The sequence below is a fragment of the Pleurodeles waltl genome, chromosome 1_1, assembly GCF_031143425.1.
Source record: "Pleurodeles waltl isolate 20211129_DDA chromosome 1_1, aPleWal1.hap1.20221129, whole genome shotgun sequence".
In the NCBI taxonomy this organism is placed as follows: domain Eukaryota; kingdom Metazoa; phylum Chordata; class Amphibia; order Caudata; family Salamandridae; genus Pleurodeles; species Pleurodeles waltl.
In genome coordinates, this window is record NC_090436.1 from 361,777,837 (window position 1) to 361,791,315 (window position 13,479).

Consider the following 13,479-nt stretch of genomic DNA (forward strand, 5'->3'; position numbering starts at 1 on the left):
GCAGATTTTAGCTGGAGAAATTGAAGTCGTTAGATTCTAGAGTTCCTGCTGATGGTTCTAGTCGTATTAGCATTGTGGGTTTAGCTGTTGTTAGGCCCGATTCTTCTGAAGACATACCTGATGGTGTCCCCTTGCTGAAGTAGACTGCTTGTTGCTATCGTTTGGGGTAATGTATGACATTGTAATGATATATGTGTCTCTTTTGCTTTCCAGGTACCAGCTGCAACTTATAATTTGATTGATGCATATTAATAATAGTTTTTATAATAACCCGAGTTAAAGAGCTTTTCTAAATTTGTGTTTCTAAAATCTTTTTACATGAAGTCCAACATGTTAATGCTAATTTGTGGCTAGTGAGGGTATAAACTCTGATCAGGATTTACACTGACATCTTTTGAGTGTTGTACTAATGTATACTTTGCCATTATCACCAGTTCTGGTATTATTAATAAGTGTAATTCTTTTGGAGATTATTTGTTTGGTTATTTTGAATAAACATAGATATATAAGACGTTCTAATCAACCACTATTGATTCTATATGCTTATCATTTGTGTTTAAGAGTTATTTTCGTAACATTAGCGTTGTTAATCTAGGGAAATACATTTTATAATTCTTCCTAACAATCTGGTGTGGTTACTGTCTGAGGTTCAATATCTTTGATTATGTCTATTATTGTTGATGCTTACATTTCTCATTGATGACATCCCATCAAATCTACGTCGCTTCGATCCATTGACCTCTAGCGCAGAATCCACTATATGGTATAAATAATAGCTAGGATTCCGTGGCGCTGCAGCAGACTCGAGTCGTTTGTCATGTTTTTGGCTAAGAAAACTTGCCAGAATTAGTGAATTCTGCCTGTCACTCATGTTCTAATCTCACCATCCAAGAATTAAAAGGAAAACATTAATCTTTGATGTCATAAGAAATACCCATCTAATCTGGGATCAATCCTGGCTTCCCTGCTTGAACCAAATTGTGTGGTCCTAGGCAAATACTTTATTTCATTGAGCCTCTTTTTGGTTCACATATGAGACCACCTTCCCTTCCAATAAGTAAATTCAGAATATGCACTGTACAAAAACCTCTCCTATGTTTTGGTTAATAGCCTATTATGTTGCTTTATCTATGAAAGGAATCTGTTCCATATATAAGATACAGGTGACAAATGACTTGCCTCTTAGTTCACTGATAAATAGCATTGTAATGGGGGGAGGGGGCAAAAATGTTCCTTAGTGCATGTTCAAAGAGTTTTACTTTTAATAAATACTTCTCAATGCAGATATTTATTGTGATGTGCTACGGTGAAACACTTTTGCGTGTTCAAAACTACGCTTCTTGGAATTTGGAAGGCAGCTTATCACATTCTAATTTGATGTTGGTTGCATGCTAAAAAAATGTATTCAAGGCTCAGCTGGTGGGCAATGCACAGGCTCTAAGAGCCATATCTGTCTATCAGTTCGGGTCTCCCAGCTAATTTGTTGGCTCACTCACCTCTACTACCCACCCACCTCCATGCATATGTCTGTAAATACCCCTCTATCGCATATCCTTCCAAAGCCAGCAGACAGTCAGACTTTCTCTATGCGGCGGCACACATATATGACGTTCCTCAATACAGGAAGGAGCATAAACATACATGTTTGCATTTGTCATTGTGCAACGGTATCACAGGGATAGACTTCGAGTTTCTTACTGTTATTTGTCTGTCTAATCATGGAATTACTTTTATAAGAATGAAAAATGGAACTTGCCCCCTTTTCGATGTTCCCCGTCTGACAAAGAGTCCCCTCGGCAGCAGGAATGCTGTTGGTAACGCAGCGGTTACTTTTACTCAGACACCAGAGCTCTCTACACACTTCCTAGGAAAGAAGGCAGAAGCAAGTTGATCAGAATAACAGTTTCAAATATGTTTACACTTCTGCTACTATGCATTATCAAAGAAACAAAGCATTATGAAATGGACCACTGTACCAGATATTAATCACTGAGTTAGGACATCGCAGGTGAACATATGCTTAGGACTTTTCCAGCATTCTTATTGGATCACGAAACACCGGTACTCGCTCGCCCAGTACATGAAAGGTGAAGATCAAAGACAACACTAAACCCAAACTGATATGTTCAAATAGGGAGTGAGTGAGAAGGAGAGCATATGGCAGTGCTGTAAAGGAATTGTCACTAACCTGTACAGAATGATCAAGTCTTTTTTTATGGTAGTACATAGATCTGACTACTGGTTATTCTGTGTTAGAAATGGGGTTTCTGGTTGGCTAGGGTATGCACCTAAGCCAGGCAGAACCCACCACTCTAGTCAGGGCAAGTAGGTTACACACCAAAAATAACCTGAGCTCATCCCCTGGTAGCTGGCCCAGAGCATTCAGGTTGATCCTCAGAGGCAATGTGTAAAGCATTTGTGCAACAAAATCACACCATCACACCAATAGCACAATAAATATACTACAAAAGGGACTCCACAAAGAATTATATAAAAATATGCTTGTGTATTATATATATATATATAATTATATATATATATCTATATGGAAAATGTCACTTACCCAGTGTACATCTGTTCGTGGCATTAGTCGCTGCAGATTCACATGCTGTGCACATCCCGCCATCTGGTGGTGGGCTCGGAGTGTTACAAGTTGTTTTTCTTCGAAGAAGTCTTTTTTCGAGTCACGAGACCGAGGGACTCCTCCCATTTCGACTCCATTGCGCATGGGCGTCGACTCCATCTTAGATTGTTTTCCCCGCAGAGGGTGAGGTAGGAGTTGTGTATGCTAGTAATAGTGCCCATGCAATGGAGTGAATACGTATGTACATAATGAAGTTTAAAGTAATATATTTACAAATTTACAAATGTTCAAGATCAACTTCTAAACGGCTACAGGCTCCTGGGGAGGCGGGTGGGCGCATGTGAATCTGCAGCGACTAATGCCACGAACAGATGTACACTGGGTAAGTGACATTTTCCGTTCGATGGCATGTGTAGCTGCAGATACACATGCTGTGCATAGACTAGTAAGCAGTTATCTCCCCAAAAGCGGTGGTTCAGCCTATAGGAGTTGAAGTTGTTTGAAATAATGTTCGTAGTACAGCTTGACCTACTGTGGCCTGTTGTGCAGTTAACACATCTACACAGTAGTGTTTGGTAAATGTATGAGGCGTAGACCATGTTGCTGCCTTACATATTTCGTTCATTGGAATATTTCCCAGAAAGGCCATGGTAGCACCTTTTTTTCTGGTTGAGTGTGCCTTTGGTGTAATAGGCAGCTCTCTCTTTGCTTTAAGATAGCAGGTTTGAATACACTTAACTATCCATCTAGCAATGCCTTGTTTAGAAATTGGATTCCCTGTATGAGGTTTTTGGAAAGCAATAAATAGTTGTTTTGTTTTTCGAATTAGTTTTGTTCTGTCAATGTAGTACATTAGCGCTCTTTTGATGTCTAATGTATGCAGTGCTCTTTCAGCTACAGAATCTGGCTGTGGGAAGAACACTGGTAATTCTACCGTTTGATTTAAGTGGAACGGTGAGATCACTTTTGGTAAAAATTTTGGATTTGTCCGTAGAACTACTTTATGCTTGTGTATTTGAATAAATGGTTCTTGTATGGTAAATGCTTGAATTTCACTCACTCTTCTTAGAGATGGGATGGCAATCAAAAATGCAACTTTCCATGTTAAGTATTGCATTTCACAAGAGTGCATGGGCTCAAAAGGTGGACCCATGAGTCGTGTTAAGACAATGTTGAGGTTCCATGAAGGAACTGGTGGTGTTCGTGGTGGTATAATTCTCTTTAGGCCTTCCATGAATGCTTTTATGACTGGTATCCTAAATAATGAAGTTGAGTGCGTAATTTGCAGGTAGGCTGAAATTGCGGTAAGGTGTATCTTTATTGAAGAGAAAGCTAGCTTTGACTTTTGCAATTGTAGGAAGTATCCTACTATATCTTTGGCAGATGCGTGTAAGGGTTGAATTTGATTATTATGGCAGTAATAAACAAATCTTTTCCACTTATTTGCATAGCAGTGTCTAGTGGTAGGTTTCCTAGCTTGTCTTATGACCTCCATACATTCTTGTGTGAGGTCTAAGTGTCCGAATTCTAGGATTTCAGGAGCCAAATTGCTAGATTCAGCGATGCTGGATTTGGATGTCTGATCTGTTGTTTGTGTTGTGTTAACAGATCTGGTCTGTTTGGTAGTTTGACATGAGGTACTACTGAGAGGTCTAGTAGTGTTGTGTACCAAGGTTGTCTTGCCCATGTCGGTGCTATTAGTATGAGTTTGAGTTTGTTTTGACTCAATTTGTTTACTAGATATGGAAGGAGTGGGAGAAGGGGAAAAACGTAAGCAAATATCCCTGACCAGCTCATCCATAACGCATTGCCCTGAGACTGATCTTGTGGGTACCTGGATGCGAAGTTTTGGCATTTTGAGTTTTCCTTTGTTGCAAATAGATCTATTTGTGGTGTTCCCCACATTTCGAAGTAAGTGTTTAGTATTTGGGGGTGAATCTCCCATTCGTGGATCTGTTGGTGATCCCGAGAGAGATTGTCTGCTAACTGGTTCTGAATTCCTGGAATAAATTGTGCTATTAGGCGAATGTGGTTGTGAATCGCCCAATGCCATATTTTCTGCGTTAGGAGACACAACTGTGTCGAGTGTGTGCCTCCCTGTTTGTTTAGGTAATACATTGTTGTCATGTTGTCTGTTTTGACAAGAATGTGTTTGTGGCTTATTATGGGTTGAAATGCTTTGAGCGCTAGAAATACCGCTAACAGTTCTAAGTGATTTATGTGAAACTGTTTTTGCTGTATGTCCCATTGTCCTTGGATGCTGTGTTGATTGAGGTGTGCTCCCCACCCTATCATGGAAGCATCTGTTGTTATTACGTATTGTGGCACTGGGTCTTGGAAAGGCCGCCCTTGGTTTAAATTTATACTGTTCCACCATTGAAGCGAGATGTATGTTTGGCGGTCTATCAACACCAGATCTAGAAGCTGACCCTGTGCTTGTGACCATTGTGATGCTAGGCACTGTTGTAAGGGCCGCATGTGCAACCTTGCGTTTGGGACAATGGCTATGCATGAAGACATCATGCCTAGTAGTTTCATCACCAGTTTGACTTATATCTTTTGTTTTGGATACATGGTCTGTATTACATTGTGAAATGTGTGAACTCTTTGTGGACTTGGAGTGGCAATCCCTTTTGCTGTGTTGATTGTTGCTCCTAAGTATTGCTGTGTTTGACACGGCAGAAGGTGTGACTTTGTGTAGTTGATTGAGAAACATAGTTTGTGGAGGATTTCTATGACATATTTTGTGTGTTGTGAACACCGTCTTAGCGTGTTGGTTTTGATTAACCAATCGTCTAGGTATGGGAACACATGTATTTGCTGCCTTCTGATATGTGCAGCTACTACTGCTAGGCATTTTGTAAAAACTCTTGGAGCAGTTGTTATTCCGAATGGCAACACTTTGAATTGGTAATGTATCCCTTGGAATACAAACCTTAGGTACTTTCTGTGTGAAGGATGTATTGGTATATGGAAATATGCATCCTTTAGGTTTAGTGTTGTCATGTAGTCTTGTTGTTTGAGCAGTGGGATTACGTCTTGTAATGTAACCATGTGAAAGTGATCTGATTTGCTGTAGGTATTTAATGTTCTGAGATCTAGTATAGGTCTCAGACTCTTGTCTTGTTTGGGTATCAGAAAGTACAGGGAGTAAACTCCTGTGTTTATTTGTTGTTTTGGTACTAACTCTATTGCTTCTTTCTGTAGCAATGCCTGAACTTCTAGTCCTTGCAGCACCGCCATGGGGATTCCGACCCCCTTCCCGCCAGCCTGTTCCTGGCGGTGTCCACCGCCAGAACCAGGATGGCGGGAACGGGTGCCGTGGGGCCCCTGGGGGCCCCTGCACTGCCCATGCCACTGGCACTGGCATGAGCAGTGCAGGGGCCCCCTAACAGGGCCCCACAAAGATTTTCACTGTCTGCTGTGCAGACAGTGAAAATCGTGACGGGTGCCACTGCACCCGTCGCACCCCTTCAACTCCGCCGGCTCCATTCCGAGCCGGCTTCATTGTTGAAGGGGCTGTCCCGCTGGGCCGGCCGGCGGTCGACTGCCGACCGCCGCGGTCAGAATCGCCCAGGAAGCACCGCCAGCCTGTTGGCGGTGCTTCCGCCGCACTCCGCCATGGCGGTCATGGACCGCCAAGGTCAGAATGACCCCCATTGTGTGTTTTCGGTGGGATGTTTGGAGGGAATTTGAGAAATTCTATGCAATAACCATGCTGGATAATTGCTAAGACCCAAGTGTCTGTTGTTATTTCCTCCCAATGTTTGTAAAACTTGGTTAGTCTCCCCCCCACAGGTGTTATGTGTTGGGGATTTGTGACCTTAAAGTCACTGCTTGTTTGGAGGAGTTTTGGGACTTTGGAACTTTCCTCTATTCCTTTGAAATTGTCCCCCTCTATACTGTCCCCGAAAACCTCCCCGCTGATACTGGCTCTGGTAAGTGGGCTTTGTTTGTGAGGTTGTGGCTTCTGTGGTTTGCCCTCGAAACCCCCCTCGAAATTGTGTCTTTCGAAATGTGCCTCTGCTCTGTGGGGAGTAGAGTGCGCCCGTGGCTTTGGCCGTGTCAGTGTCTTTCTTAAGTTTTTCGATCGCAGTGTCCACCTCTGGCCCAAACAACTGCTGTCCGTTGAATGGCATATTCAGCACAGCTTGCTGTATCTCTGGTTTAAATCCTGATGTACGCAGCCATGCATGTCTCCTTATTGTTACTGCTGTGTTGACAGTTCTAGCAGCTGTGTCTGCAGCATCTATTGCTGACCGTATCTGATTATTGGAGATACTCTGTCCTTCTTCTACTACTTGCTGCGCTGTTTTTTGGAACTCCTTGGGTAAATGTTCAATAAGGTGTTGCATCTCATCCCAATGGGCCCTATCATATCTGGCTAGCAAAGCTTGCGAATTTGCAATACGCCACTGGTTTGCTGCCTGTGCCGCCACCCTTTTGCCTGCAGCATCGAATTTTCGACTTTCTTTATCTGGAGGTGGTGCATCTCCTGAAGTATGAGAGTTGGCTCTTTTGCGCGCTGCTCCCACTACAACAGAGTCTGGTGTTAGCTGTTGTGTAATGTACATTGGGTCTGTTGGTGGCGGTTTATATTTTTTATCTACTCTTGGAGTAATGGCTCTCCCTTTAACAGGCTCCTCAAACACTTGTTTGGAGTGTTTTAGCATTCCGGGTAGCATAGGAAGACTCTGATATTGGCTGTGTGTGGACGACAGTGTATTAAAAAGAAAGTCGTCTTCAATGGGCTCTGAATGAAGGTTGACATTGTGAAATGCCGCTGCTCTTGACACCACCTGTGCGTAGCCTGTACTATACTCTGGTGGCGATGGTTTAGCTGGATAGCATTCTGGACTATTATCTGACACTGGTGCGTCATAAAGGTCCCATGCGTCAGGGTCATCTTGACTCATTCCTGTATGAGTTGGGGATTGCATCATTGGTGGAGTGGTTACCGGTGATGGTTGCGGAGAGTGATGTGGGGATGGTGGGGTGTTACTTGTTTAGCCACCTTTGCGTGTGGCTGTTTGTCCTTGTCTTGGAAGGCAAGCTTGCGTTTCATTTTGACTGGAGGAAGAGTGCTGATCTTCCCTGTATCTTTTTGAATAAAGAGCCGTCTTTGTGTGTGATCTGGCTCTATTGTCTCTAATTCCTGTCCAAATCTATGTGTCTTCATTTGTGTGGACAGTCCTTGTTCCTCAGTGTAGGAACTTGTTTTCGGTTCCGAGGCTGGATATTTCGGTACCGAAACCTTTTCGCCTGCTTTTTTCGGCTCCGACGAAACCTTCTTTACTTTCGGCGTCGTGCTCTCTCGGTGCCGACCCGTTTCGGTGCCGCTGTCTCGGTGCCGAATCTTCTCTGAGCCACTATCTCGGGCCCGAGATTGCTGTGTGCCGGTATCTCGACCGGAGTCGGATGACTTCGACACCAGCTCGCCCTTTTTCGGTGCTGATGAACGGTCACCTATTTTTCGGGTTAAGCCATGGCCTGTTGGCGGTGGCGTCCCCTGGGCTTTAGCGCTTTTCTCGTGAGTTCTTGGTTTAGACGTCTTACTCACGGTTTTCATCGTTTCCTCGGGATCGATCTCCTCAGAGTCCGAATCTTGGGTGGAGAATGTTTCTTCCTCCTCCTCGAAACGCTCTTGTCCTGTCGGCGCTGACGCCATTTGCAGTCTTCTTGCTCTTCGGTCCCTGAGTGTCTTCCTGGACCGAAACGCTCGACAGGCCTCACAAGTATCCTCCTTGTGTTCTGGTGACAAACACAAGTTACAGACCAGATGTTGATCTGTATATGGATACTTGTTATGGCATTTTGGACAGAAGCCGGATGGGGTCCGTTCCATCTGCCTTGAAGAGACACGTGGCCGGGCCGACCAGGCCCCGACGGGGATGGTAAAAAACCCCGAAGGGCCACCGGAGCTCTTCTTAATTCGGTGTCGATCTGTTGTAACTAACCCAATACCGAATGCAAACAATACCGACAATTTTTCCGAGATTCTAACTAACTTTCCGACCCGAAACACGGAGCGAAAAGGAACACGTCCGAACCCGATGGCGGAAAAAAAACGATCTAAGATGGAGTCGACACCCATGCGCAATGGAGTCGAAATGGGAGGAGTCCCTCGGTCTCGTGACTCGAAAAAAGACTTCTTTGAAGAAAAACAACTTGTAACACTCCGAGCCCAACACCAGATGGCGGGATGTGCACAGCATGTGTATCTGCAGCTACACATGACATCGAACATATATATATATATATATATATATATATATATATATATATATATATATATAGATATATATAGATATATTTATATGTATTAGGACCAAAACGACATAAATCATAAGTACTTAGGCAAATAAAACAAGGAGTGCCTGTTGTGCTAAGTATTGCAATATTTGTCAGGGACATACAATATATCGCCAGTGGTTATTTAGAGTATGAAATGTAATTCTCTAGGAAACATAAACATGAAGCATGAGAACGTTATATGTCACTATAAATACATGAAGAAGGGTAACTGTGCACATTCCACTAATACTGAAGTAGTTCTCGTTATCTGGGGTAATGCCAGGTAAGAACGATAGACACCACAATATCAGTAACTACGCAGAGCATGGAATGCAAGAGTTTAGTTGGGAAACACACCCAAAGGACCAATTACCATCATTAGTAGATAAACACAACAGCATATTCCTGATATACTTCACAGGTAATGTGGCACTTTTAGAAGCCACAAGCTATAAGGCTGAAAAAGCACATGAATCACCCAGCAAGGGAATCCATATCTATGGGGTCCTCACTATCTACTGGTGACCCTGCCTGGTCATTTTCTCCCTCCTCCTCAAACTCTTCTTCTTCACCCCTCTGGGGGTGTGGATAAGGAACCCCCCCACTCAGAGTCCTCACCATTCTCAGTGTCCTCCTCGGGGTCTCCATTAGAACCACCCCTCTCCTGGTCCTCTTTCTCAGGTGCTTTCCCACAGTCCCTCTAAAAAAATACAGTACGTCCCTAAGGGTCCCCCAGTCAGATTCCTCACTCACAGGCAGGCCCCACTCCCTGCGGAAAGCCTTTAATTCCTCCAACCTGCAGTACCACAGGTCATCTAGATCAAAGATTAGGCCCATTTTGATCAGGAAACAACACTGGAGTAAGCAACAAGAGTCCCAAGTGTAAGAAAAATGAGGTAGTAGTAAACAGTAAAAATTATCAAGATGAGAGTACAGGAGAATCACAAAACACAACATGTAATGGTCTAAGTGAAGAGTTTGTAGTGCAACACTTATTCACTGTGGTATTGCGCAAATGCAAGTTCTCTCGTCACACTGAACACCAATGTTAAAAATGGGGTTTCTAGTTGGCTAGAGTACACACCTAAGCCCGGCAGAATCCACCACTCTAGTCAGGGCAAGTAAGTTACACACCAAAGATAACCTGTGCTCGTCCCCTGGTAGCTGGCACAGAGCAGTCAGGCTTATCTCCAGAGGCAGTGTGTAAAGTGTCTGCGCAACACAATCACACCAGTAACACAATAAATACACCACAAAGAGACTCCACACAGGATTATATAAAAATATGTTTCTATATTATATATGTATATATATATATCAGGACCAAAACAGCATAAATCATAAGTACTTAGAGAAATAAAACAATTACTACATAAAGGGTACCTGTTTTCCTGAGTAATGCAATATTCGATCAGGACACACAACATATCACCAGTCGTTATTTTCAGAGCATGAAATGTAATTCGCTAAGAAACATACACATGAAGTATGAGAACGTTATATGTCACTACAAATACGTGAAGCAGGGTAACTGTGCATATTCCACAAATACTGAAGTAGTTCTCATTATCTGGGGTAATGCCAGGTAAGAACGATATACACCACAATATCAGTGGCTACTCAGGGCATGGAATGCAATTGTTTGTTTGGGAAACACACCCAAAGGACCAATTACCATCATCCGTAAATAAACACAACAGCTTATTCCTGAACTACTTCAGGTAATGTAGCAGTTTTTGGTGCCACAACCTATAAGACTGAAAAAGCACATGAATCACACTAGGCAACCTAGGGTACAGGTACACCTCTGCCCCTCTCAGTAAGGTCACAGTAATTCCTATGGGTTTCCACTGTAGGTCGTGTGCACCAGCCCAAAAAGTACGCCACAGGAGTACCTGCAGGCCTACAATATGTGATTGGTAATTGCTGCGCATGTTGAAAAAGCTCCCACACTCAAGAGGCAGTCTCGCACTTCTCTTGGGGCCCTACTCAGAGGTTTTGTCCTGTACTGCAGACAGAGAGATGCCCCAAGGTCAGTGTCCATGGGGGGTGGGGGAGTAACATTCATGCTGAGGGTTCAGTAGCATTGACCTCACCGGGTCCTCCCCGCGGGTTGGACTGTCGAGGATAGCTACCAGTGAGCGCACGGGGTAGCTGCCGTGGCTATAGGGATGGCAGTCAAAGGAGAGTTGGGGGGGTGTTCACTTGGTCTCACCTGGGTGCCCAAGTTTTTGTGGCTGCGAGGCAGCGCCATGCGCTGGGTGAAGTCAGAGGGCTTTGTGCACGGGGCCCGCATTGCTGAAACAGAGCAGCGCTGAGATGTAGCTCAAACAGTGTGGACTTCCTCCGTGCCGCGGAGGAATCCCTCTTGGAAATGCCTGAGGCAGGGCCTATGACTGCCATGGCTCTCTAGCTCCCGAAAGTGCAGCTATAAGGGCAGCCCTAGAACACAGAGGCACACCCTGGCCACAATGACATCCTGTGAAGAGGGCTCAACACACGCTGAGTCCTCCTGGTGATGCATTCCCCACGCGCTAATTGGCAGGACTCAGGACAGGCCCCCAAGCCCTGGAACACTTAAAGGGGGCATCGACAAAATAAAGATACAAAGCGCACCCCAGTGCAAGAATAAGAGAGCCAAGGAGGAGAAAAACAGCCCTCTCTCTGCACGGGGCTCCTTGGGAAGCACTTCAGCGCACAAAGGGGCAGGCAGGCCAGCACATTAAAACCATGAACGGAGGTTCCTCTTTGAAGTCCTTGTAATGCCTGGGTCAGACAAAGTCAGGAAGCAGCTGGCAGCAGGGCAACAAGCAGAAAAGCAATACAGTGAGTCCTTTATGCCACCCACCAGACAACAGGCAGCAAGGCAACAGGAGAAGAGCAGTCCTGATGAGTCCTTTTGTGCAGAACAGCAGTCCTTCTGACAGACGTTCAGTCCCAGATCCAAACATGCACTAAACATCATGGGTCAGAGCCCCTGTACTTATACTCCAAAATGTCTTTGCTCAGGGGTGACTTCATAGGGACTTTTTCTAGTGTAACACAACCCCTTTCAACCTAGCCCTGGCTCCAGACATCAGTAGGGGTAAATCAGCCCATTGTGTGATGGCAGGACACAGCCTATTGACATGTAAGGTGTGAACGACTCTCCCTCTTCCCAGCCCAGGAAGACTATCAGTATGCAGATCGATGTAGATGTTCTCCTGTCACATCTAGCCCCTCCTGTGCTGTATCTGTCTGGAAAGTATGCACTAAGTGTAGCTGTCACTCTGTCCTAGAGGTGGATTGAAGTCAGGCTTCAAAACTAGAGTTATAAGCACAGCAAAATGCCCACGTTCTAAAAGTGGCATTTCTAAAATAGTAATGTCAAATCCAACAACACCAGTAAGTAGGATTTCTCACTACCATTCTAAATATATAAAACATGCCCATGCTACTCTTTCCAGATCAGAAATTACCACTTAAAAATATATATGAAAATCCCCAATGCTATCCTAAGAGAGGAGCATCCCTCACAAAAGTGAAAAAAAATATACTACAAGGACATGAAAACATATTAGTGTGACACATGTCCTAACTTTTATATACCCAGTACTCTGCCCATAGGGCTATCTAGGGCCTCCCTTAAGGGTGACTTAGGTGTAGTAAAACGGGAGTGTAGGCCTTGGTAAGTAGTCTGAATTGCCAAGTCAATGTGGCAATAAACAGCACATGCAGGCACTGCAGTAGCTGGCTTGAGACAAGTTTAAAAGGCTACTTCTGTGGGTGGCGCAATCAAAGTTGCCTGCCGACTAGTAGCATTTAATTTACAGGCCCTGGGCATCTGGTATATCATTTTACAAGGAACTTACAAGTAAATATGCCAAGCAGGTGTAAGCCAATCATACCAGATTTTAGGAGAGAGAGCAAATGCACTTTAATACTGATTAGCAGTCGTAAAGTGCCCAGAGTTCTAAAGCCAACAAAAAGAGAGTCCGAAAAATAGGAGGAGAAAGATAACAAGTTTGGGGATAACCCTGCAGAAAGGGCCATTTCCAACATGTTTCAAGCTGTTTCCAAATTTGTGAGTAGACAAAACTGAGGAACAGGAAAAAAGAAGTAATCAGCAAAGGATCGCCCACGTTTGATCAACAGGAGAAAGCACCCCATTTCTCCTGGTTCAGTACTCAGCATCTTAACCCTTGGAAGTTCAGCAAGGTAGAAAGGTGAGGAAAATATGTCCCAACCCTCTGGTACCAAACTGAATAAAGCTCCTTTTATAGATGAATGAAGGCACAATTGCATTAATAAACCAGTGAATATAACTAGCTTCAAACTATACAACTCAAAAATGAAAACTGCAGTGAAAACACTACTATCAAAGAGAAAACTACATGCGATTTTTAGGAAATCACGTGTACCTGCAATAACATGGTAATCCTCAAAAGAAAATGCTGAAAATGTTGTATTGCTATGTAGTGGTGCTGTGTAGGGGAGACCTACAGCTACAGAAAGACTATTTCTAAATATTAAGAAAACAACTAGCTCCAAATGCTGATATCCTTTCTTGGCGCTCTCATTTCCACTATTGGCTTCTAGTACTATCACTTGCCAATGAATCC

At 43.9% G+C, this 13,479-nt stretch overlaps 1 protein-coding gene across 1 annotated transcript in view; it reads right to left on the reverse strand.

Moving 5' to 3' along the window:
- ADAMTS6 (ADAM metallopeptidase with thrombospondin type 1 motif 6) overlaps positions 1-13,479 on the reverse strand; it is a 1,391,222-nt gene that overhangs the window by 456,237 nt on the left and 921,506 nt on the right. Inside the window, exon 12 of the mRNA XM_069222749.1 lies at positions 1,757-1,864. Coding sequence (XP_069078850.1) covers positions 1,757-1,864 — 108 coding nt within the window. The remainder of the gene's footprint in view (positions 1-1,756; positions 1,865-13,479) is intronic.